The sequence below is a fragment of the Ailuropoda melanoleuca genome, chromosome 8, assembly GCF_002007445.2.
Source record: "Ailuropoda melanoleuca isolate Jingjing chromosome 8, ASM200744v2, whole genome shotgun sequence".
NCBI classification, from domain to species: Eukaryota; Metazoa; Chordata; class Mammalia; order Carnivora; family Ursidae; genus Ailuropoda; species Ailuropoda melanoleuca.
The window spans coordinates 61,644,921-61,669,207 of NC_048225.1; the positions used below are offsets into that span (position 1 = coordinate 61,644,921).

The 24,287-nt window shown below is 38.4% G+C and overlaps 1 protein-coding gene across 6 annotated transcripts in view; it reads right to left on the minus strand.

Moving 5' to 3' along the window:
* SBF2 (SET binding factor 2) overlaps positions 1 to 24,287 on the minus strand; it is a 453,500-nt gene that overhangs the window by 17,955 nt on the left and 411,258 nt on the right. For 2 of the 6 annotated variants that reach the window (XM_034666548.1, XM_034666549.1), the window contains 7 exons: positions 23,515 to 23,655; positions 22,538 to 22,633; positions 15,451 to 15,525; positions 13,924 to 14,108; positions 10,227 to 10,403; positions 8,114 to 8,215; positions 7,228 to 7,413 (listed from right to left, as the gene is read on the minus strand). In XM_034666548.1, the coding sequence (XP_034522439.1) occupies positions 7,228 to 7,413; positions 8,114 to 8,215; positions 10,227 to 10,403; positions 13,924 to 14,108; positions 15,451 to 15,525; positions 22,538 to 22,633; positions 23,515 to 23,655 (962 nt within the window). The remainder of the gene's footprint in view (positions 1 to 7,227; positions 7,414 to 8,113; positions 8,216 to 10,226; positions 10,404 to 13,923; positions 14,109 to 15,450; positions 15,526 to 22,537; positions 22,634 to 23,514; positions 23,656 to 24,287) is intronic. The other 4 variants (XM_034666551.1, XM_034666552.1, XM_034666550.1 and 1 more) reach the window with 3 other exon arrangements.

Here is a 24,287-nt window from a genome sequence, read left to right on the forward strand (position 1 = left end):
TTTGTAGTTTTCAGTGTCCAGGTTTTTAACATTTTGTTAGATTTCTTTCATGTTTTTTGGTACTATCGTAAAGATAATAATTTTTACATTTTCATTTTCCAAAAATTCATTGCTACTATGTGGAAATACTAGTGATTTTTGTATATTGATCATGTATTCTGTAACCTCACTGAATTCACTTATTCTAGCTTTTTGTAGATTCCATAGACAACCATGTTGCATGTAAATAAAGGTAATTTCACTTCTTTTCTAATGTGGATGTCAATTTCTTACCTTATTGCAGGACCACGGCCTTTATTTAGCACAATGTTGAACAGAAGTGGTGAAGTACATACACATCTTGTTCCTGATCTGAGGGGCAAAGCATTTAGTCTTTCACTATTGAGTACGATGTTCGCTATAGGCTCTTAAAAAAACAGATACTATCTAGAGTTTGAGGAAGTTCCCTTCTATTCATAGTTTCCTGAACGTTTTTACAAGGAATAGATGCTATATTTTCTCAAATGGTTTTTTGCATCTATTGGGACGACCATATGATTTTTCTTTTTTAAATATTTTATTTATTTATTTGTGAGAGAGAGAGAGAAAGCGCACACAAGCAGGGGGAACAGCAGGCAGAGGGAGAAGCAGGCTCCCCTCTGAGCCAGGAGCCAGATGCGGGACTTGATCCCAGGACCCTGGGATCATGACCTGAGCTGAAGGCAGATGCTTAACGGTTGAGCCACCCAGGTGCCCCATGATTTTTCTTTTTTAAAAAGTTCCTTAATATGGTGAATTATTTTGATTGATTTAGAATGTGAAACCAACTGTGCATTCCTGGGATAAATGCCACTTGACCATGGTATATTGTCTTTTAACTATATTGTTGTATTTGAAATTTTGTCTAGAAAATTTGAATGTGTGATCATCACAGATACTGGTCTATAGTTTTGTTTTGTTGTCTTTGTCAGGCCAGGGTAATGATGGTCTCATAGAGTGAGGTATTCCCTTTGCTTCAATTTTCTGGAAGAGTTTTTGTAGAATTGCTATTAATTCTTCCTTAAATACTTGGCAGAAGTTAACGAGTGAAGCCACATGGGTCTGAAGTTTTCAGGGTGGAAAGATTTTAACTACAATTTCAATTTCCTTAATAGACACAGGCTTATTCAAATTATGTATTTCTTCCTGAGTGTGGTAGGTTGCGTCTTTCAAGGAATTTGCCCATTTCATCTATATTGTTGATTTTATTGGTGTAAAGTGTTCATAATATTCCCTTATGGTCCTTTTAGTATCTGTAGAATCTGTAGTGATGTCAGCTTTCTCATTTCTAATATTGGTATTTTTTGTCTTTCTTTGATCAGTCTGGCTAGAAGTTTATCAATTCTATTGATCTTTTCAAAGAACAGCATTTGGTTTCATTATTTTTCTTTACTGTTGGCCACAAGATATTTGGGGCCTAAGGGCAAATCTGCTTCAAATAAATTTAGCCTCATTTTATTATGCAGAATTGGAAATGATAGGCATCTCAGCCTACAAATTAATTCTATATGAGCATTTCCCCAAATATGCTGATGAGTAGAGTTTTTAGGCCTTTCTCAAGCATCATCTGGATTCTGTTGTCCAAAATAATTTTATATTTATCTTGATGGAAGATAAAAATATACAGATTTAAAAGACGGAGCTATGTGAGGTATTTTAGTTTTGTTTTCCATTATGGAGTGAAACCTGCCAATTTCACTTATTTATAAGAAGAGAATCTGAAATGGAATTTGGAGAAACATGAATTTATAGGGTCTTATTTTTTGCCCATGTGTCATTAAGTACTTTATAAAATTTAAAGGCCCATAAAATAAGCTATGACTCAAATCCCAGGAAAGATCAATGTTTTGGGAATAAAATATAGTGAGTTAACACTGGATTTTGCTTTTCACAATTAGAAATGTTAAGCTACAAGAGACCCTATATAGAATGGTATTAACATTGGAAAAACTGTGGGTATGACAGACACACCCTAGAAAAATAGGTAACTGTTAGTTTTCATTATTTCAAGATAAAGATTTAATAAACATTAACTATGCAGCTTCTACTGGGCCAAGCACTTTACATAAGATTTGTAATCCTTCTGATAGCTATCTATCTATTCATGTATCTATCTAGAAACCAAAGTACAGAGAGGTTAAATAATTTGTTAAAGATCAAAAATTAGTAAGTAAGACTGCTATGTAAACTCAGATTTATTTTATGGGCTCAAAATAGAAAAACTTTAATGTAAAATTGCTTTGTTATAAAACAGCTTGGATTATGTCAATTTCTGCCAGTTTTCAAATGAATGGGAAGTGGGAAGACACCAGAAACTTTGAATATACCATTAATCCATTAGCTGCAGTTATTTTGCCAATATTAATGGATAAATTTTAGAGTAACCAAACCGTGTGAGGGCAGCTTAGCTCCTCACACATGTCCTCACAAGGAAAGTTCATATCTTCAAGAGGCAAACAGTTTTTCTTTTTGGAACAGGACCTAGCATAGTGCTGGCATATGGTAACTGTGAGGAGAACCTATCACACAGCCAGACCAGAGTGAGTCAATTTACAACATGAATAAACTTCAAAAGCAAAGTTATAACTGTTATTTATTTTTCTCAAAGTAGGAAATAATGAAAAAGTTCTAAGAAACAAAGATTTACTCTAATGTTGAAATAGAGGAGATGCTTTCCTATACTCATGTTTTTGTTCATATTATACATATCTGTTCCCTCGGTATTATATTTTAAAAATAAATTTTAGGTAAAAATTTCATTTTTGTATTTTGGATGTATTTCTTTTTGAATTTGGTTCAACTATTTTCAGAAAAGGAAGCATCCTGTAATGATATCATTTGAACTAAGCCAATTTCTTTTAGAAGCAACAAAAAATCTGCCAGATGTTGCTATTATGAAACAGTGATCTAGCATTTATAATTCATCCGACACCTGGATATACTGGCGTAAACAATGGCTTTTTATATGATGAGGCAGCTCTAATTTAAGATCAGTGCTTCATCTGTTTTCTTTGTAACTCTATTAGTACTAATGGACAAGTCTAGGCAAATTTCCATGGCCTTTTGGTATTTAGCATGTTAGAAATGGTTAACAAGCAGTGAACACATTCCACCTGGGAGTTTCGCTTGCTGCTGCGTAATTCTGCACATTTTTTTTTTTTTAATGTTGTTATGCCTGGCTCTGCTTTGTGCCCCTGAGAGACTGAGGACAGCAGTAATTCAAATTGTCTGGCAAAAGTTGGAGTCATGTAAAGCACTAGTGTTCACTTGAAAGGTATTCAAAGAAGGCGTTTTCTAATGCCTAAAACTAGTATGTAGGAGATGATGAAACACTACCTTATAATTAAGTCAGCAAGAGTCAGAAGCACTATTTGTTAACTACAGTCTTCTATAGTCTTCTGTTTTTGAATGAATAAACAATCCCTTTTCAGCACAAAGTAATTTGCTTCACCAAAGCTGATACGTATCATAGCCAAGCATCCTTTAAATACTGCAATTAAGGTCATATGCTTGCTTTGCCATGACTTGCCTCCACTCAGGTTAGTATGTGACAGTACTAAGTCAAAAGAGGGTTCAGGCAAATATGTAAAAATTCATATTTTAATTAAAAAAATTTTAACGTTGGGGTGCCTGGGTATCCAACTCTTGATTTTGGCTCAGGTCAGGGTCTCAGGGTTGTAGGGTTGTGAGATCGAGCCCGGCGTCAGGCTCCATGCTCGTGGGGAGTTTGCTTCTCTCTCTCTCCCTCTGACCCTCCCTGCTCCTTGCACTCTCGCTCTCTCTAAAATAAATAAATAAATCTTTAAAAAAAATCTATAAAAAATTTTAATGTGGTACAACCAGATTTAAATTAATACTAAAGGAGTCTTTAGGCCCTGAACAATATTATTTTCTACAGTTTGTGAAGCATTCACCTACAAATAACTGAGCTGTCACTAAAGCTCAATTTATATAGAACACTTGAATTTTAACTCATTATTTAAAATACAAAGATACTAGAAAGTAAACATACACCCTAAAGAGGTTTTAGGTAACATTACATTGTTTTAGCATCTATTGTAATATATTCTATTTTTTTTTTTTAAAGATTTTATGTATTTATTGGTCAGAGAGAGAGCACAAGCAGCGGGAGTGGCAGGCAGAGGGAGAAGCAGATTCCCCACTGAGCAAGGAGCCCGACGCAGGACTCGATCCCAGGACGTTGGGATCATGACCTGAGCTGAAGGCAGATGCTTAACTGACTGAGCCACCCAAGCATCCCTATTTTAATGTATTCTAAAGACAACAGGAATATAATTTATACTTCACTTTTGTTTATCTTCAGTTACTTTGTTTATACTACTTAAGGGGTACTCACAAAATACAGGTTACTTCCCAATTCTGGACTTCTGACACCCTACCTACCCCAACAATAAAATATAAGTATTCATTGCAAGTTATTATTATTATACTTGGGGTAGAATGATGTTCTCATTTTCGAGGACAGTATGTCTTCTATGAGAACCTCCCATCTCTTACTGATTGAGAGTGGGTTCTTTTGCTGACTCTCAGTTTAGGTATGCAGAATTCTGCAACTTAAACATGGATATTTAACATATTTAATAGTGCAAAATTAGGCCATACACACTCAGCCCCCTGCAACTCTCCCTTTATTAAAAGAAAGGAATTTTTATAAGGTAAAAAATCTAAAAGGAGGTGGGGAGAATGCTAAGGAAGACAGTAGCAGGTCAAGAAAATTTAGTATATTTATGAACGATGGAAAATAAAAGGAAGAATAGCAATACATGATAGAAGATGAGAAGCTACACTGGGATGCTTGTAGGATGAAAATGATTTGAGAAGGTGACAGCTTGCCCTATAAACCCAGAGAGGCTCAGGACTCAGAAGCCCAAGAGCTGAGTAACATATACAGGGGTGAAATGGGAGCCAAAAATGAGGACCAGGTGTAAGTCTACAGAGGAACTGGTGAGATCTCCAGGGTCCGTTCCTAACCCATGCAGTCATGTGATTGCCTCCTTGAAAGCAAGGGATTAGAAGTGTGTCGTCTGGAAGACTTGATGAGCTCTGGACTTGGGAACAGCAGGCACAACTGGGTTAGTGATGAGGCTTGCAACTGAAAATAGCATAGGAAAAATCTGCACACTTAAGAGGGATCTCCCTGGACCTGTTTCCTGCCCGATTTCTAAAGAGCAGGCAGCCAGGGTTATTATAAGCATTCTCTGGGCACCAGACTGACAAATTTTTCTCTGGAGAAACCAGACAGCTGCTGTTTTCTTTTTATGGAACTCCAGTTAACTGAGATGTTGGACTTACTAATTGAAATTTTGTTTTTTCAGGTTCATTGATATACAATTTACATATAATAAAATGTCCCTATTTACAGCATACAGGCTGATTGATTAGTTTTGATTATTTGTGTAATCACCACCACAATTAGGACAGAATAGTTCCCTCATCCTAAAAAGTTTGGTCATGCCCCTTCATGGTCCCTGACCACTGGTCCCAAGCAACCACTGATCTGTTTTCTGTCACTACAGTTTTGCTTTTGTAGAATTTTCTATAAATGAAATCCTATAGTGAGTAGTGGCTTTTACCTGCCTCCCCATACCTCTGTCAGTTACATTGAGAAATAACTGGCATACATCACTGTATATGTTTAAGGTAGACAGCCTACTGCATCTGGTAAGCAATATAAGGTAATAAGCAAGATAATAAGAGGTGCTTCATGAAGAACTCATCTAGATGTGAGAAAAAGACGCTTGCTTCTCTCCCTTTGCCTCAGCGAAGCTTTCAGTTTCAGAAACAATAGGCTCCAAATGTCTCCCTCATTTATCTTCCAAAAGGAGTACGAAATAAAAAGGCTCATATTCAAATAGTAAACAAATATACCATTTGCTGCAAAGATTTAAAATGTAAGCTCAACCTTGTGACCAGCTTCTCCAGATGTTGTCTGGACAGAATTAATTGAAATTATTCAATAGATCTTTTCTTTAAGAAGCTGATTAGAGCAATCAAAAACCACCACCAGAGTATGCAGGGCGGGGGGGATGAGGTGGGGGGGGGATGGAAAGTCACTGCTAATGGGTATAGAGTTTCTTTTTGGAGTGGTAACATGTTCTAAAATTGACTGTGGCAATTACCCAACTCTGTAAAAATACTAAAAACTATTGAATTGTATATACTTTAAATAAATGAAAAATTATGAAGTGAATTAATAAAGCTGATCAAACGATTTAACAGATACAAAACCAAACCAAAATAAAACCCATATACCAACTTGGCCTCTTTAGAAGACCTAATTTCAGTTCTGGTTCCTGAAAACATTTCCACCTCTCTTTCCAATAGATACCCGTGGCCAATCTATTTCAAAGAGGCTCACTGTCTTTCCAATAGATACCCGCGGCCAATCTATTTCAAAGAGGCTCACTGTCCTGACAAATGACATGCCAGAACCCATTCATTGTTGTGGTGCAGATGAAACAAAGCTGGAAATGTCAACCCTGCTTTTCTTAGGCCAATTTAGCAAACCGAGGGCCCTGCAATTCTCAAGCCCAATTCTGATTCAGACCCCATTAGGAAGTTTTTATCTGATGTGCCTGAGATGAGGGTAGGAGGGAGCCTAGAGCATTCACATGTCCCCCATCCGCCTGCTCCCCCTGGGTCTGACTGGATTATACACCTGGGTTTCTGTCTGGTCTCTTGATTAGCACTGATTATGTCACTGAGTAGAACCGAGCCAGTGTTCTCAACCTCACAGGCTTGCTTGATTGGCCTTGATTCTTTCTCAGGGGTTAGCCTCTACCTTCTACATTCCTAGGCACAAGCTAAGGTCTTCCCAAATTGGGAAGACCACCTGCTGGATTTCAGGCCCTGCCATCACCTAGAGATTTTGGCTGTTCTACCACAGATCAAACCTTCCTGGACAACAGACCCAAGTGCGCTCCTCTTCTTAGGAGATGATAATTTAGAGTGCTGGCCACTTCACATGGGGGCCAGCCCCACAGCCAACTCCGCTATCCTAGTTTCAGAAACCAACTAGTTCTTTTTCTTCTCTATTCCCAGGAATCCATGGCTAAGATTTCAGCAAGTCTTATGGCTGAGTCCATCAGAGTCACGACATGAAGATACCTGGCACAGCACTGCAATGAGCAATAAATGCCTTTCTTTTCTTTCCTTCGTATCAAGTCAATTTAAGTTTGCTCTACTTACCTGGTGTACACAGTCTAAGAACTGCAGGAAGACTGGAGTAAAACCACTACCCTGACAGTGGAGGGTCAAGCTGCTCCGCTGACTGAATTTATGACCAAAAGAGAGCCATTCCTTTTCGACCAACATCCGGAACCCTTCGAGTGTCCTATAGAAGGGATCACCGAGTAACTGCACCAGGGATGTCACCTACGGCACAAGCAGGGTGGATACTTCACTACTTTCAGTCCTGAAAAAATTTTGTTACTAAGACAGGCAAAGTCACTTGAACAGCAAATTTGTTCACTAACTGCCCCAGGACAGCCAATCAAATGAATTCTGCAAACTTTCCAGTAAAAATGAAAACTCAAATTCATTTTGGCTACATGTTTTCTTTCAGGGAATTATGATTTAAATCTTTACCTGGCCAGTTTGCTAACTGCAGCCCTCTCCTACAGGTTAATTAATAAGGCTAGAGGGTCAGTTCAAACCTGTTACCTACTTTTGGCAGGTATAGATTAATGTCTTACCTAGTTTATATTTATACTTTACTTTTTTCACTCTGGAGTGGGTAAAGGAGGGGCTTACTGAAAGCCAGGGAAAGGACTGATAAAACCCAGGAAGGATGACCCGTGTCCTACCCTCAGGTCGAGGGCTCTGTTTGTATCCTCGCATGGTGTATCTGTTATGTGGGAGCCCAATGCCCTGGGCCAGAGCTCCAGGCTATGCAGTGCCTGGAAGCTCAGGGCACAGAGCTTTCTGATGGATATAAGTGGTTTTTACATAGGGCTTTCTCTATCCATAAACACATTAGTCATTATATATAAGATTCATCTGTAGAATTTTAAAACAACTAAATTTAAATATAAATCTAAAACTAAGTATATAAAACTATGTTTTAGTAGTTTACTTGTGCAGTGATGTCCCAGCCTTCCTCCAAACAGACCAAAACTGAGGAACCATTCTCAAGTACTTCTGATACAACCACAGCCAGCTGCATTATCCTGTGAAGCTAAGAGATAGGAAAGGAGGCCACAATTAGACCAGGCACTTTCTGAGCACCAAGAACAGACAGACTCATTATCAACCTTAGATAACGAAACAAGTTAGGGATAAAGTATTTGGACAAAAGAACCACGTAAGGTTTAAATGCTTAAAGTTCTTTGTCAAAATCAAGATGAAACCGACATGATTTAAAAGTAGACACATTCTAAAACAATGTGTTCCAATGACAGACAATGAAATAAACTGACCGTATGTGATCCCTAGTAGAAGAGCCACAGAATTCCATACAATGGAAAAGACAAGAGACGCTAAGTGGCCCTGACAACACAGTTACTGGACTTAAAATGTGTTTTTCTATGATGTAGTCAATTCTCCTTCGGACACTCTTAATTTTTCTGTAATTACATAAGAGGATGGTTGCACAACTCTGTACTAAAAAGCACTGAACTGTACACTTTAAAGGGCTGAATTTTATGACAAATGAATTTTATCTTTTAAAAAAGACTCTCTTATTTGTCTGTACCATGTATTCAATGGGAAGAAAACCTGTATTTGTGCTCAGCCTTTCAAGCCAAGTCAACAGACTCAAGTCCCTAATGACTAGGTTGTGAGCGGAGCGTATAGATTCAAAACCAATTGTGTATTATAGTTTAAAACTATATTTCAAGCATCATTTAATTTGTAGAATGAATCCAACTGTCAATTAACATAAAACAACCCCCCCAACCCGTATTTTAAACAGAGCTGGGCTACTTTAAACCCAGGAACAAGGCACATGTCTTCTCCAGCAATAGGAGACCCCTCACACACTGTTCGTATAACACAGCTATTACCAGACCTGAATTCTCTTGGGCTTAGCAATTGCTCTGAGTTAACTTTGAAAATGCCAATGTCCCAAGCAGGGCAGTATTTTCCACTGTTTTTAGTCACCAACTTCTAGTACGGATCCACCTTGGAGTAAGAAGCAGCACACGGTATGTACCAGAAACAGGCTGGGTGGTGGGAACAGTTTGGGGCTGGGGCTCATAGCTTAGGGACAGGTATTAACATATCCTGATCTAGATTTATAGCTAATTATATATGTGGCTGTTTTTTTTTCTTTTAATATATAGTTTAAGTATCTTGAGAATAGTCACTGCCCTGGGTACTCCATTATTTCCTGGCTTACGGAAAACAACTCTTTTTCCTCCTTAAGAGAGGCGGGAAGCTTGGAGGCAGATAGGAACAGGGGATTAGAGGGGCTGGGTACTCCTACGGGGGGCAAAGGAATAATAGGCATGGCATCAGTGGCCTAAACACAAGGCTGAAGGGTATACTGCAGAGATGCTCTTGGCCAAATGTCTGCATCAGTGTTTAAAACATGCATGTCATAAATACCTTTCTTCTGTGGTTTGGAAGAAATGAGGGTTATGTGTGCTGGCATACCTATTTCTCCTTAATTTCTCAATAAGAGTTTAATTAAAAACATCCCAAGCTTGACTAAGGTGAAGAAAGGATATGCAGTTTTTCCTAAACCTTAGGTAGGCTTTAGGGCATCCAATATGACCTTGGTGGCTGGTCTGAGGGTGAATCTAAAATCTAGACACATGGAAAAGGCAAAGACACATGAGAGGTGAGAAAGTAACAGGGACAGGCTCTTGGAGTCACCTAGAAATCACATTCTGTCCTGGATCCTCACTCTGCTGACAACAGAGCAGGAGTCCTATAAATATTTGTTGATGAAATTTGTTGCATATCAAAAAGTTTCCATCTAACAATAAAGACCTCCTCCTTAGCATCCTATGAAGATGAAGTTTTCAATGACAGAGAGATGAAAGCCCAGGGATGATGAACCCTAGACCCATCTTCTAGATCACATGGTTTCCTGGAACTGGAAAGCCTTTATGGAGGGCACACAATAAGGGGAGAGTGTCAGTTAGTGGGGGAACACAATATTTCCCCCCCTCAAATATCCATTCTGTATATCCAACTGGACTTCTCTTTCCTTGAGTTATGCTACGAGCTGCTCCAGACATTACCTGTGGGAACCACTCAGAGTCTCCCAGGGCTTTCAGGAAGGTCACTTCTGAGTCAGTAGGGATGGTGCTTGGGACACATGCCCTCATCAGTTTTTTAAAACTGGCTTTAACTTGTCGGATGTCATGAAATTCAACAGGAACAAACTCACAATTTAAAGCAAATTCTAACTTGAAGTTCTGTGGGTGAAGATGCAGAGAATTAGGCAGATGAAGTGCTACAGGTAAAAGTGCACAGTTTTTAACAGGGCCAGTACTTGGTGATGTACAGTTAGTTGAGGCCAAGTAGCTACAGAGGTTGCAGAGGTCAAGAGCGTCGACGCTGTGTGGCTAATGTGTCCTTATTACTGGAAAGAGCCATTCGGTAAGCTCTTGTGGTCTGACTTGGATTGCTGTCATTCTGAGAATTTGGAGAGACTACTGGTAGTCTGGAACCTGACGGAATTTATAACACCATATATAAGCCAATTGTAAGGCCATGAACCTGGAAGTCTAAAGAGGAACCAATGACACGTGGACAGCGTGATTAATCCAAAACTGTAAACTAAGTCTCTTCAAGATATACACGGTAATGAAAAGGTAATATACTGTTGAGGTTCCAGAACTCTACAAATTAAAGTTTGTAGACATACACATATTTGTTTCTTATAATGCAAGTAAAACACAGTCATTGTAAAATGTAAAAAAAAGAAGTAGAGATAAACATTGAGAAGGAAATAAAAATCACTACCTCACTGCCCTAAGACTACTAACATTGCAGTTACTCTTTTAAAGTTAATGATACAGGGGCGCCTGGGTGGCACGGCAGTTAAGCGTCTGCCTTCGGCTCAGGGCGTGATCCTGGCGTTATGGGATCAAGCCCCGTATCAGGCTCCTCCGCTATGAGCCTACTTCTTCCTCTCCCACTCCCCCTGCTTGTGTTCCCTCTCTCGCTGGCTGTCTCTATCTCTGTCGAATAAATGAATAAAATCTTCAAAAAAAAAATAAAGTTAATGATACAAAATTTTAGATATAGTAAAATCTGAAAGGTTTTGTCATTTCTAGCTTTGGGACAATATTTTTTCCACTCAATATGACACATGTATCAATCTCTATTTATTTGAATACTTTTATCATTTATATCTTTAATCCATAAGAAATTTATTCCACATGAGATTGTATTTGTAATTTAAAAATGCTAAATGATGGCCCTTTGGTCTATTTTGTTTTGATAATCTAGTTGCCTAGTTCTGAAGATTTAAAAGTTCTCAACTTTTTCATGCCAAAGAATGAATCAGTTTTCTCACATTCTTTATGCTTTCTTCACATTCTGCCAAAATTACTCTATTGTATTATTTGCTTTTCTAAGAGTAAAACTGCTTTCTGGAGATTGGGTGTATAACAATGTGAATGTACGTAAAACTACTGAACTGTACACAATAAGACGGTAAATTTATGTGACTTGTATTTTATCACAATTAAAAAAAACTGTTGCCAAGAACTTATGCATACGGTCTGTTTAAAATTTTATATTGGTTATTTTAGAGCATTTTTTAAAGGTATAATAAAGTTTTAAAATAAAAAGCAAACACTCCTAATTCTTTTTTTAAAAATAGCATTTTTAATATGTATTAAGAAAAAAAGTTCCAAAAAAAAAGAAAAAAACCGTTCCTTTGTCTTAATAATTCCTCTTTTAAAAAGGAAGCTACCCTAAAGAAATAATCTAAAACATAGAAACAAAACCCCACTGAATTGTATCTCAATAAAAAAACAAAAAACTATATGCTTGTAAATGTGACTGCAATTTTACATATAGAAGATTAATGTAAAAATCCAAAAAAATGGGATGCCACGTAGTGATTAAAGTGATTATGAAGACTATTATACAACATGGAAGCATGTTCTTGAGATAAGAACTTAGTAGCATACATGAGTTCTTATCTGTTTGTATTTTTTAAAACTTACAATAGATAAAAGATAGTTTACTTTCCAGGGAAACCAGGTTCCTTCCATTTCTCAATTGTACATGAGCTAGGTATGCTTATCTTGTGAACGAGGAACTATCAATCATTGTGTTGACATACACTAGGTCATAGGAATTTGTTTCTAAGTATAAGGTAGTCAAGTATGTAAATTGAAAAAGGTAAATAAGGGCAATTCAAGATTATTTAGAATAGGTCGTTCTCAACTTATTTGCTTTCCTGCATGTCTCCTTTGTGGGGAGAAGAAAGTGTTGGGCTGCAGCTAGACAGCACTGTGCTAGCCAGAATGTGGCATACATCAGAGAAAAACAGCCCTACACTCTACAGATACAATTGAATAAATAAAAAGGAAAGCTTGAATGGAATATATGGAAATCCTAATAATTACTGTACCAGGATGGTAGAGTTATGTTTTTAAAATATAATACTTTAGGATAAAAGAAAGAAAAAGAAAGAAGGAAGGAGAGAGATGGGGGAAAGGGAAGGAGGGAGCAAAAGGAGGAAGAGTCGCAAGGAGTCCGTCTTTCTTACTCATATATGCATGATCTGTACACAGCTCATCTGACGACTGACGTGCAAAGGCAAAGGCAGAGGTGAGAATTTAGGAGACAAAGCTTGGAGAGTGATTCAGGTCATGAATAAGTGGTGTGCTGAAGTGTGGAAAGTCTGTGCTCTGGGGAAGACACTGGTGCCAAAGAGGCTGTCCAGGCAGCCCTGGATTACTGTGAAAAGTGTTCCAACTATTTTCTGGATATAAAGTTTTCTGCTGCATCAGAAGACACGTGTGCATACTTAAAAATTGAGCATTACCGAGCAGTTTCATGCCCTCTCCCCTAAAGGTTGTGACTAAGTGATTGCAGCAGGCCTGGCAGTGGGAAAAGAGCGAGCAAAGCCTGCTTGCCATAGAAGAGATGACTCAGTCACTGGCATCTTGCAAAGCAAGCATGTGGGATCCTGCTCCCAGCTCCAGCTCCACAGTTCAAATGAAGGTCTGTCTAGATTGTCCAGTGCTGACTGGGCACTGGGCTAAACTTTGAGGGGATTTCTGAATTAACAAATACTTTTATTTCCCACAAACCTATCAGCGGTAATGAAATTTATTTTGTAATGTATGAATTGCTAAAACAAACCCAAGGAATAGTTGCTCTCGGAGGTAGAGATAAACTTTACAATTTATAGGACTTAAAGCATCGTCTTCAGCTCCTCAGCACAATCATTTCAAATTAAGAATAAAGTTGATTAGCATCTGATATTCTGAAATTTCTGACTGGCCTTAGGACATGTGTTTCTGTATATATAGCCTTGCAAAGTTTTTAAAAAGTTTAGCTTAGGACCAGTCTTGGCCTTCCCTTGTCTCCATATGTAATGCCCTAGTCTTCTTTTCACTCTCCTACCTTCCTGTAGCTTTCTTTATCAATAGAGATCTGTTTTGCCAGGGGCACAGATTCCTATGGAAGCTGAACTAAGACAATGCAAAAACAGCCTGAATGAGCTTTATTTCTTTTTTTGTACATACGCTTTCTAATATTCCTGATGTTTGATTTTTTTATGATTATGAATTACTATATTTAGACATACATACATACATATGAGCTAAAAATTTTTTGAGATTGACTATTAACTCCAGATTAAGAATCTATGCTATAAAATGAAATTCCTAGAAAAGCTGGTTTGAGGTAAGTTTTATCAACTGCCTTCGTCTATCCGTAAAGTTTCCAAGTGAGAAAAAGAAATCTTACCCTTAGTTGTGACTTTTCACCAAATATATAAAGGGCTGCTTGGCGTTTCGAGAGCTGGTTTTGCAGGTAGGTGCTGTTACTAAAGGATGCCGAGTGGTCCCTGCCTGCCAGCCGGGCACCAACATCAATGAAGGATGTTGGAGAGCTGATCAGGCGAGTGCTAGAGCGAAGACTTGCCCATACACCTTCACAAAAGCCAAAATAATTGAGTGAGATGATCTGATGTGGGAATGCCACTGAACAGGGAAAAAGATGCATGCTCTGTCGGTACAGTTTTAGAGGTAATAGCAAGTTAATTCATCTAAGTATTCATGGATCATATTGGTCATTTGTAGTTTATGTCCACAACATATAAGCGTTATTCAAGACAGCACTTCCAAATCAAACAATCTTAGGGTTGGAGGGACCTAAGAAATCACCCAAGTCAGTCCTATTTTTGCATTTTGATGTAAAGTCAGTATTTATAAATGAATCCTGAGATCATAAATAGAAAGGATGCATGACACAGGGAAACAAAAAATGTGGGCAGAAGGCAACAATGAGATAACACGGAGTGACTCGGTTTCTCAGGGTTCCATGAAAGAAGTAAGGGACACTCCTCTGCTTTACCCAGTCAACACAACAAGAAATGTACGTTAAGTAATAAATTAGAACTTTACTACACCTACTAAAATCTGAGGCTGGATTTAGAATTCGTATTTGTGTGTCATGCCAAAATGACATAATTTTAAACCAGCAAAGATTATATTCTCATCTTTTTGTCCCAGTATCCATGAAAAATAGTAAGAAGTTATAAATTCAGTAATGTGCATTTCACTGATACTTAGGAGGGTTTATTTAAAATTTCAGTCAAAAGCAGATGTCTTCTAAGGGAAAGGCAAAGCTAAGCTGCTAGAAGAATCTCATGTTACAAATTGGCCTTACTTATATTAATTAGAAAAATCAAGAATTTCTACATGCAAGTGAATAGTAAATATTCAATATCCAAACACAAAGGCGAACACTAAGCCTCAAACTTTGACTAACACTGTAGTACCTTCAAAACAACCGAGCCCCTTAGAAATGTCCGTGTGGTGTTCATGCTGGTGATGGGGTCACTGGGGTCACTACCACTGCTTCCCTAAAGTGAAGTTTCTTCTCTAGATTAAGAAAGTCTCTTTGAGAAGCTTTAATATTTGCCAAATGTTAAATTAATCCATGTTTCTAGGTGACTGGAAGTCACCATAATGTTTGTCTCATCCGCTTCTCTCTCTATAAGCATTTATAGGGTGAGGAGACCAGTTCCCAAGAAAAGGTTTTGTAGGTGATTTCTACTTAACATAGACGAATCTTTCCACACAACCTATGAATTTGTCTTAGGTGTAATGGCAAGTGTTTATAAATGGAACCACAGAGCAAATTCAGAATGTGGATGAAAATAAAGGACATAATTTGACAAACAAATGTGAAAAAAGTCACTTGTAACAAATATGCTTTCATGTGAAGATGGTTAAAAAGAGTGACACATCAGGACAGATAATACAGTACCTTGATTATGGACTCTTCCCTTAATTGAAGATTTGGGATTTGACTGAGTAAAACATTTATCTCTGTGCCCATGCACTGGTAAGTGAGATTAAAGACAGAAGGAGGAATGAAAGGCAGATAGCAGCAAACATCAGAGCAAATTGAGTAAGAGAAGAATAGGTTATTTAATTTTTGAAGTTAAGTTAACATAGGGGGAAAATGTAAATATAATAAAAGTAGAAAATATGATTAACAAAAAGCTGCACAGTCACACAAAAAAGATGAACTGAGCGCCTGTTAAATGAAATTTCAGCACCTGATTATAAATCTTATAAGCACAATGAAACGGACAGCACAGCAGAGTGCCACTAACAAATTATACCAAATGGAGTAAGCTTTTGAAGATTGTCATTTGGTGAGAAACAAATTTATATAAGATTAAGGAATTGGGGGTGGGGCGTAAACGTTAGGAATGCATTGGCCCTAGTATTTAAGGAGGCTGGCTGACTGGCAAATGCTACGTGTTGTACAACACGTTTGTTCTTTGAGTAAGGTCATCACATCAGGAATGAAGCTCTGGTAACCATTTGGAATAACTAAGGGCATATTTTTGCAGTAGAGCATCAAGCACTGCCACACTATCTTCTTTTTTTCCTTTTCCTTTTGAAATTACATTTATTTTTAATAGATAGTATGAGCAGCAAAAATTCATGATCCTGTGACAATCCCCAATGCCACTAAAAAATACAGCTTGTGATGATTGAAGTAATGACTTCTCCTAAAATCCCTACTTGCACCAAAATGATAGGCAGTATTAGAGATAATTCTTTTGTAATTTGAGTAATATTGTTTTTTCCCCGACAGAAGAACAGTGCTCTGTGACTGTGGCAAACTTCAGCTGGTAGTAACAACAGCGGTGAGCAGTAGGTTACAGTTCTAACATTTCCTAAGCAAAGGAACTGCTCAAGTCAATTAAGGAAAATGATTCTGTATTTATTCAGGATTGAAAATGTTAACAGCAGTATGAGTAAGCTATATATTGCAAAACTGCATATGATATAATTTGATAAAAGAAAAATCATTAGTGGTTTTTTTTTCCCCCCTGCCTCTCTCCTTTAGAAGCAGAAAATGAAGAGCATTAATGGCTTTAGTGGCCAAAGGCATTCAGAAAGCTAAGGGTTGTGGAGGCGCTGGCTGACTGCACACAAGGAATTCTACTACAAGACAGAACAAAGACCATGGGACAACATGGTAAAGGCACAGGGCCTCCTGTGTGCTGGCCGGCTCCTCTCCTTTCTGCTGAGGTTTTGAGCTTTCCTAAAGGAATATGGGATCGTAAATGCTTATGAAGTTTGAATGGTTGGTTCCTGATTCTGAGATACCGTTCGCTGAGCATCTACCACTTTTGTATGTTAGTCCCTTTGCCTGCAACTAATTCTCACATTTCTTTACCTGACAAACTCCTTCTCCCTCAAGATCCAGGAACAATGTGAACTCCTCTGAAAAGCATCCCTCACTGTCCCCAGGGTTGCAGAGAGCTCTATTTGACCTGTGAACACACTGCACTGTGATTATCTTGCACATTTAATTCTACTAGATCTTGTGCTCCAAAGGGTAGGGACCTAAAATATTTATTCTTGTATCCATGCTGGGAGCCTATATAGGAACTAAAAACAGTTGATTATTTTCTTTTTGAAAACTGATACATTTGGAGTTGTTGTGGTCCTTCTACTATATCTTCAACTCTGATTATTTGCCCTGAGAGAATGAAAAGAGGGGTATTAACTAATAAAAAAAAAATTAAGCACTTCCCCAAATAGAGGCTCATTAATGAAAAACTGCCAAGTGTTCATCATATAGCAGAAAATCAACAATGAGCAAATGGCCTGTACTGATATGGGGCCCGCAGAGGGCTTTGAGAACTGTAATCCCATCTGGCAGTCATGTTAACCAAAGGCATTACACCCCGCCTTAGTGGTTGTTGGAATCACTTTAGTAGGTCAAGTCGGCATTTTTAAAGAAGTGAAATAGATTAGAATTTGAAAATACTATGTACATTGCATGTGGTACAGATACATATTATTTCATGAAACTTCTGTTTTAGTAAATATACATTTTGCATTGTGACTTAGTGTTACCTGATATAATACCTTCTATATTGTGATACAATATAGAATGTATTTTAACTATGAATCACGATGAAAGAAGTTTGTAAGCTGTTGGCCTGGACCCAGAGCAGATGCCTTCTATCTTCTTGCCTTAGGCCTGTGAGGAGCAGCCTGATTTAAGGTAATTTAAATGCAGACACAGACTTCCTGCCAGTTCAGTGGAGTCCTAGGCAACTATAACTAAAAACCACCACAACAATCATGGAACCAACATTTACTGAGTTCCTATTATGAACCAGTTACTAAGCTAAGTGCTTTACATATCTTATTTCATTTATTCCTCATAACTACTCTAAAGATAGATACTATTTATTATCTGTGCTTTATAGATGAGGACACTGAGCATTAAGAGGTTTCCTAAATTGCTTAATGATCACACAATAAGTGGTAGCACTGTGGTTTGAATCAAACTCTCAGTGTCTTGTCATGTAAGCAACCATGTGGCCCTGAAACCGTCCAGCGGGGTTTGGCTAAGTGGACTGCTTCAGGGAAGAAGTGGTGCAGCTCACCCCACCCATGGGAATGCCCTGGTGTCCAAAACATGAGTGTTTCCTAAGCACTGGTATTGTTCCCTCCACTCTGTTCAGGCCAAAGGAGAAGAGGAAAGAGATGCTTGGGTTGGATGTGGGGATGGGACTGACTCTATCAAGGTGGCCTTATGCCTAGCACAGTGCATGGGGTACACGCTATGCAGTGATGGCTGCACTGAAATGGACTGAACCAATCCCAGAACCAGTTATGCTATTTGCTAAGTGATCTTGGCCAAGTTACTTCATTTCTCAGAGCCTCTTAAAATACGTATCCTAGGGATTATTATAAGGATAAACTATCACACGTAAAGAAACTTAAAGGGCCATGGAAATATAAAGATGAAAAATTAAAAGGCTGCCTCCATGTGGCTAGTTCTCAAATACACTGAGCTGTTATATTTTTGTATTTAAGAGGCAGTATCCATTTTCTTTTTTAAAATTAATTAATCAATTTAAAGTGGGCTCCACACTAGGCAGGGCTTGAACTGACGACCCTGAGATCGAGACCTGAGCTGAAATCAAGGTTTGGACACTTAACTAGTTGACTGAGCCACCAGAGGCCCCTTTCATGACATTTTTCTAGTCAACAAAATAATTTATCCAAGTTATAAGTATATGTGCTTTCTCCATAGGGCTCAAAAGTGATTTTAATTTTAAATGAAAAGCAATGTGCTTTGTTCACATCTTCATTTTTTCTTAACTGGTAGTTGTGTAAAAGAGGTTGCTTCCCTGCCTTAGGAACTCATCAACAGGCACACAGGATGCGAAGTGATCCCCCTGTCTGAAAAAAGGGTGATGGAGAAGGTGGAGGTCAATCTAACTCTGGCTCATTGTGAAGATGACGTGAGAAAGGCACCGAGTGAAAATAATCTAAGAAGAAAACCAGGACCCAAGACTATACAATGAAAGGAATGAAAAGACAGTAAAAATACACAGAAGAGGAAAAAAGGAGAAGGTTAGGAGGAAGATTTAGAGATAGGAGGCTCTTCCCACACAGGATAGAAGAGGAACTTCTGGAGAAGTGGTGCCTAGCGATCTGGAAAAATGAAGAGACTCTCATTGAGGGGACGTACAAGGAAATGAACTATTTACAGGGTGTGCAAGTGTCTACACCTCGTCCTGCCCTGGCCCATCTGACTGTGTGTCTGCCTGTCGTGGTCATGTTAATAGGGAATCTTGTAAGCCTTCCCAAACTTGCTTGCCCCAGTCCATTCCTGCTATTCTATGTGAGGAGGAATGATATTGTTGAAGAGACAAAGGAAGCAGCCCTAGGGATCAGAGAAGTTGAAGGTGCTAGGAAAGAGCAGTATGCCATCTTCCAGTTAACCACAGGGACTCTGGAAGATCTGGGAAGCTTTGGGAGAAAAGAATTAAGAGATGGGATTAAAAAAATAAGATTTACGTTTCTGGATCTTAGTTTAAGATACCAGAATGATGGGCAAAAAACTGTCATAAGGAAACACACTAAGTTCACAGTAATTTTCCAAAGAAAATATTTGGGAAGGGTGTCAGAAATAATAATTATGGCCTCGTTATGCATAGAATGGGTCAGAAACCAATTAAATAGGAGATTTTGACCTTAACAGGTGAATATAGCCTTTTAGGTACCTTTCATGAGAATGAACTCATGACTAGAATGTAACCACAAATGGGGATCCCCTTGCATGAAAAAGGCTGAGTCTGAGCCATAATACTAAAAAAGAGAAGCAAATGTAGGTGAATCGTGTTGGTGAATATCCATGAGCCTTAGGTACTAAGACAGAAGAGATAATTCTGTACCTGAAATTTATATTACAAGTCATCTGGCCAAATGGAGGGAGAAATAATGTGTTCTTGATGAAGTTTACAAAGGCAAAACTCAAGAGCAGAGCGTGGAGAACTTGTTGACATGCCTTGCTGACAATATAAACTTTCAGATGGTAAACCAAACAATAAGGGGAACTGCAACCTTGAGCCAGATTCTGATAGGAGCTCTTGGCAACAGGAATAGCAGGCAGGAACCTTAGGAGACAGTCACTGTACTATTTTTTAGTTTAAATTCACTAAGAAATGATAAGAATGAAGTACGTATCTTAAACTTTAAAACAACGGTATTTTAAAAATTCAGAAGAAAGCTTTTTATGACTGTTATGGGTTAAACCATATGCCTGTGCTCCAACTCGTATGTTGAGCTCCTCACCCCTGGTACTTCAGAATGTTATCTTATTTGGAAATAGGGTTATTGCAGATGTACTTAGTTAAGATGAGGTCATACTGGAGGGGGATGGACCCCTAATTTAATATGATTAGTGTCCTTATAAAAAGGGAAAATCTGGAGACAAACACCTAGGGAAAACATCATATAAAGATGAAGGCAGATACCTGGGTGATACTTCCACAAGTTAGGAACGCCAAAGATGGCTAGCAAGCCACCAGAAGCAAGGGGAGGGGCATGGAACAGATTCTGCCTCACGGCCCACAGAAGGAACCAATCCTCACAACATCCTGACTTTGAACTTCTAGCCTCTAGAGAACTGTGAGACAACTGTTGTTTAAGACAACCAGTTTGTGGCACTTTGTTACAGTAGCCCTACCAAACTGATACAATGACCTTCAGGCCTGAAACACTAATTCAGAAGATGAGCGAAGAAGGTTGAAAGCTATTAGGAAATCCTGCAATTGCAGAACGGTCTGATGAGGGAGAAAAAAAGTATCTAGAGAACCAGTATGACTGTTGGGAGATATGCATAGTTATCTTGGTCTTCAAAAGGGGAAAAAGTGAATTTTGTGAAATAGAGCCTTCCATAATGTTGATTCTGAACCAAATTCTAGAATAGATTACTAATGGATAACTTATTATTACTTAAAAAAAAGCACTAATTCCTATAATGAGTCATGATAAACTAACCATATAATCTTTTGTGATATAGTTAACAGCTGGAAAGAATGGAAAATATCGAATTAAAGAGATTGGTAGAGATTTAGAAATATGGGTCAGGTGGGTTTTAGTAGGACTTTCAACTAGTATATATTAACAGATAATCTCTTTCTTCAGGGAGGCTTGTAAGTTATTTTGATCAAGACTTCTGCCCTTAGGTCTGGCTTGTTCAATATTTTTTAAAAACAAATTACATTATAGCAGAAATCAAACTGATGCATGACAAGAGGCTAATACACAGGTAGACAGAATCAGGATCCAAAGTCTAAAACAATAGTCCACATAAAAAAAGACGGAATTTTGTAGGTAGAGTACATAGCATATTTAGGTTCAAAAATCAACCCTCAAGGCTAGTACTATATATTGTTAAGAGCAACAGCACATGGGAAGAGATTTCAAGTGATATTAATGTCAGTGCGGGTCAACCTAGTGATGGGGCCATCCTCATATCTAATGTAATCTGAGGCTGCATGAGCTCAAATCTGTGGAGAGTTCATTGAGTGACAAAGATGGCTAAAAGAAAGCAACCATTTGAATCTGGGTATTTGGAGTTAACGAAAGTTCTCAGAGTGAAAAGATAATATCAGCTTTTAAATCTGAAGGGCTGTAGTGTGGAGATTAAGATTTAGAATTTTCTAGTTTTAGAGGGCAGAGCTAGGGCCAATATGTAAAAGTTACATAGTGGCAGATTTTTAGATCAATATGAGAAAGAATTACCTAACAAAGAGTTGCTTACAAATCGAAGGGACTACTTTTAGGAAGAAATGAGTTTCCCATTACTGATGATGTTCAAGTAACTTGGATAATCCCCTGGTATGTTTTCAAGGGGATTCAGCATTGCATGCGAGTGAGAAGAGCCCGAGATTCTAGGAATCCAGCATGAAGTAGGGATGTTACAATCAAGGTACTGGTTTTGGAATTTCCTCTGAAAAGTAAAAGAATCTCACGTAATCTCCCGACACCAAAGCGGACCACCTCTGCAGCTAGAAGAGCAGATACAGGCCTTTCTCTACTTCCTCATTGCCAGCAGCAAAAGCCCAGAGGAAAAAAAGAGGAACCTGAATATCATTCTCTTCTGTTCCCTAACCTAGTATTTCAGAGAATAGGAGTAAAATGTACAGGCGCTGGAGAGGCACAACTCTTTGGATCTCGAATTACTTCTCTCTAGCTGCTTATGCTCTGTGATCAGCTTTTCTACCCTGAAAACCTGAAGCATTCTAGGGTATTCACAGGGCTGACCATTTAGATATGTTCCCCTTACCTCCCGCGGCTTCCAAACTCATCAACGTCTAAGATTTCAACAATATTATGCCACTTGTTCCAGGAGGCTAAACTCACCTGTCATGACACCAGTAACAAATTAGATAATTTATTTAGAAAAGGGTACTTAAGAACAATTTGAACCATAATTAGTTGATTTAAAATATCACTATCTAAAGTTTTCTGATTTTAAGGTCGTATCAGTGCTCAGTTATAAAATCAGTCTTACTAACCTCCTCGAGCAAAGCTATTGGATGGGTGTACATCCAAGTGTCCTGGCACTACCTGCTTAAGCACAGTGGACATTCTTGAAGTCCTCCTCTCAGGCCCTGAAAGTCAGCCAAAAAGAAGAGCAAAAACCATGTCGTTCAGGTTAACATTACTCAAATGACAAAGTTATCTTCGTGGGTAGCATGTCTAATTGCTGCCAAACATGGTAGTTTTTCAGTACCCGCAGCTTTACTAGAGATAACAAGGCACCGTCACTATTCCTCAGAGATACACACATTTGCAAGATTATAGAGTTAGGTTTGGCAAGTGCAATCAGAGAATTTAATGATAAATGAAGCAAGGCATGCATGGTGTTACTTTACAAGAAAAGCCACTTTCTGCTTATGTTGAGCTACTTCAAATAGCTGATTAAGCCAAGGAGACCAACTTTTCAAGTCACATGCTCCTGTGTCTAACACATTAGGGTTACCTCTATGTGAACCCTTTGGGGTTCCATCACATGATAACTGAAACAGAATATTAGTACAAGTCTTAATAGCTTCATCCAAATCTAGTGAAAACAAATTGTACTACAAATCATAAAAGGCTGCAGAAATCTCAGGAATTTCAAACTTATACATGATGACTGACTACATATGCATTTAACAATCAGGTGCTCAACTTGTACGTTCAACTTTGTAATAATATGTTAAAGTCTATGTAAAACAGATTCTAGGAAAAAAGATGACTTTATTTGTGTTCCCCACTCTTATTATTCTTTTAGAAAGGAAATAATTGAATCCCCACATTTGGTTACTGTTCGTAGACATTAACAGTGGTATGCTGATTTTTAAATAAAAGGAGCTAAAGTTACAGCCCCACAGGGTAAAGCTTTAAGGGGTCACACGGAAGTAACAGTGTAAACAACTAAAGAGACTAACCCTGGGAATGAATCTGACCTTTCATAGTTGTCAAGAAGAAAAATATTATCAGAGCTTACCTGGAGACAGAGCAAGTGCTGGCCTGACAGTAAGGGTGTTACTGCCACTGAGTTTCTGATGGACAGAAACTGCATTCAGTAAGGCTTGCAGGTATTTTTCTTGTTCTATGCTACTGGAAGATTCTAAAGAGGAGGTAGGAACTATAAAAGAAAAAGTGAATAAAACAAACTGTCTCTATGTTAATAAAAGAGATATCTACCTACGTATCTTATTCTTTCTGTATATAATCTTCAAGTTACCACACCCAAATATAGAAACCAGACCCACTTTAAGCTGTAAACTCTTAGATGGCTATCCTCCTTTGATATTGGTTTCACCACACCTACTTCTCGGTTGCCTCATCATCCTCCCAGAAAGAGCCCAGGTCTGGAGAGCCAGCACAGGGCTGTCCTTCCAAGCACAGGTGCAGCTTCTCATTATACAAGTAATGCACAGAAATGAAAAGTCACAAAGGGCAACATCTCCTGGATGATTTCCCCCAATTATCCTGTCCTTGCTACCATCTGGGAGCAGAGGATGGAGTGGGTTCCCTTGGCATCCTGGAATGGGCAGAGGTGAGAATTCCCCATATTAGCAGCTTTCTTCTAATTCTACCATACAGGTCTAACAGGGCACACAAACTTGTAGGGGTTTGTTGCAGGAAGAGTGGAGGAAGATGGGGAGAAGGTAGCAACAGCTACTGCCAGATCCCCTGGTCCTTCAAAGAGAGGGACAGAGGGTATGCACAGAGGGAAACAAATGGGAGAGCAATTCCAGTTCGGAGGTAGTCTGA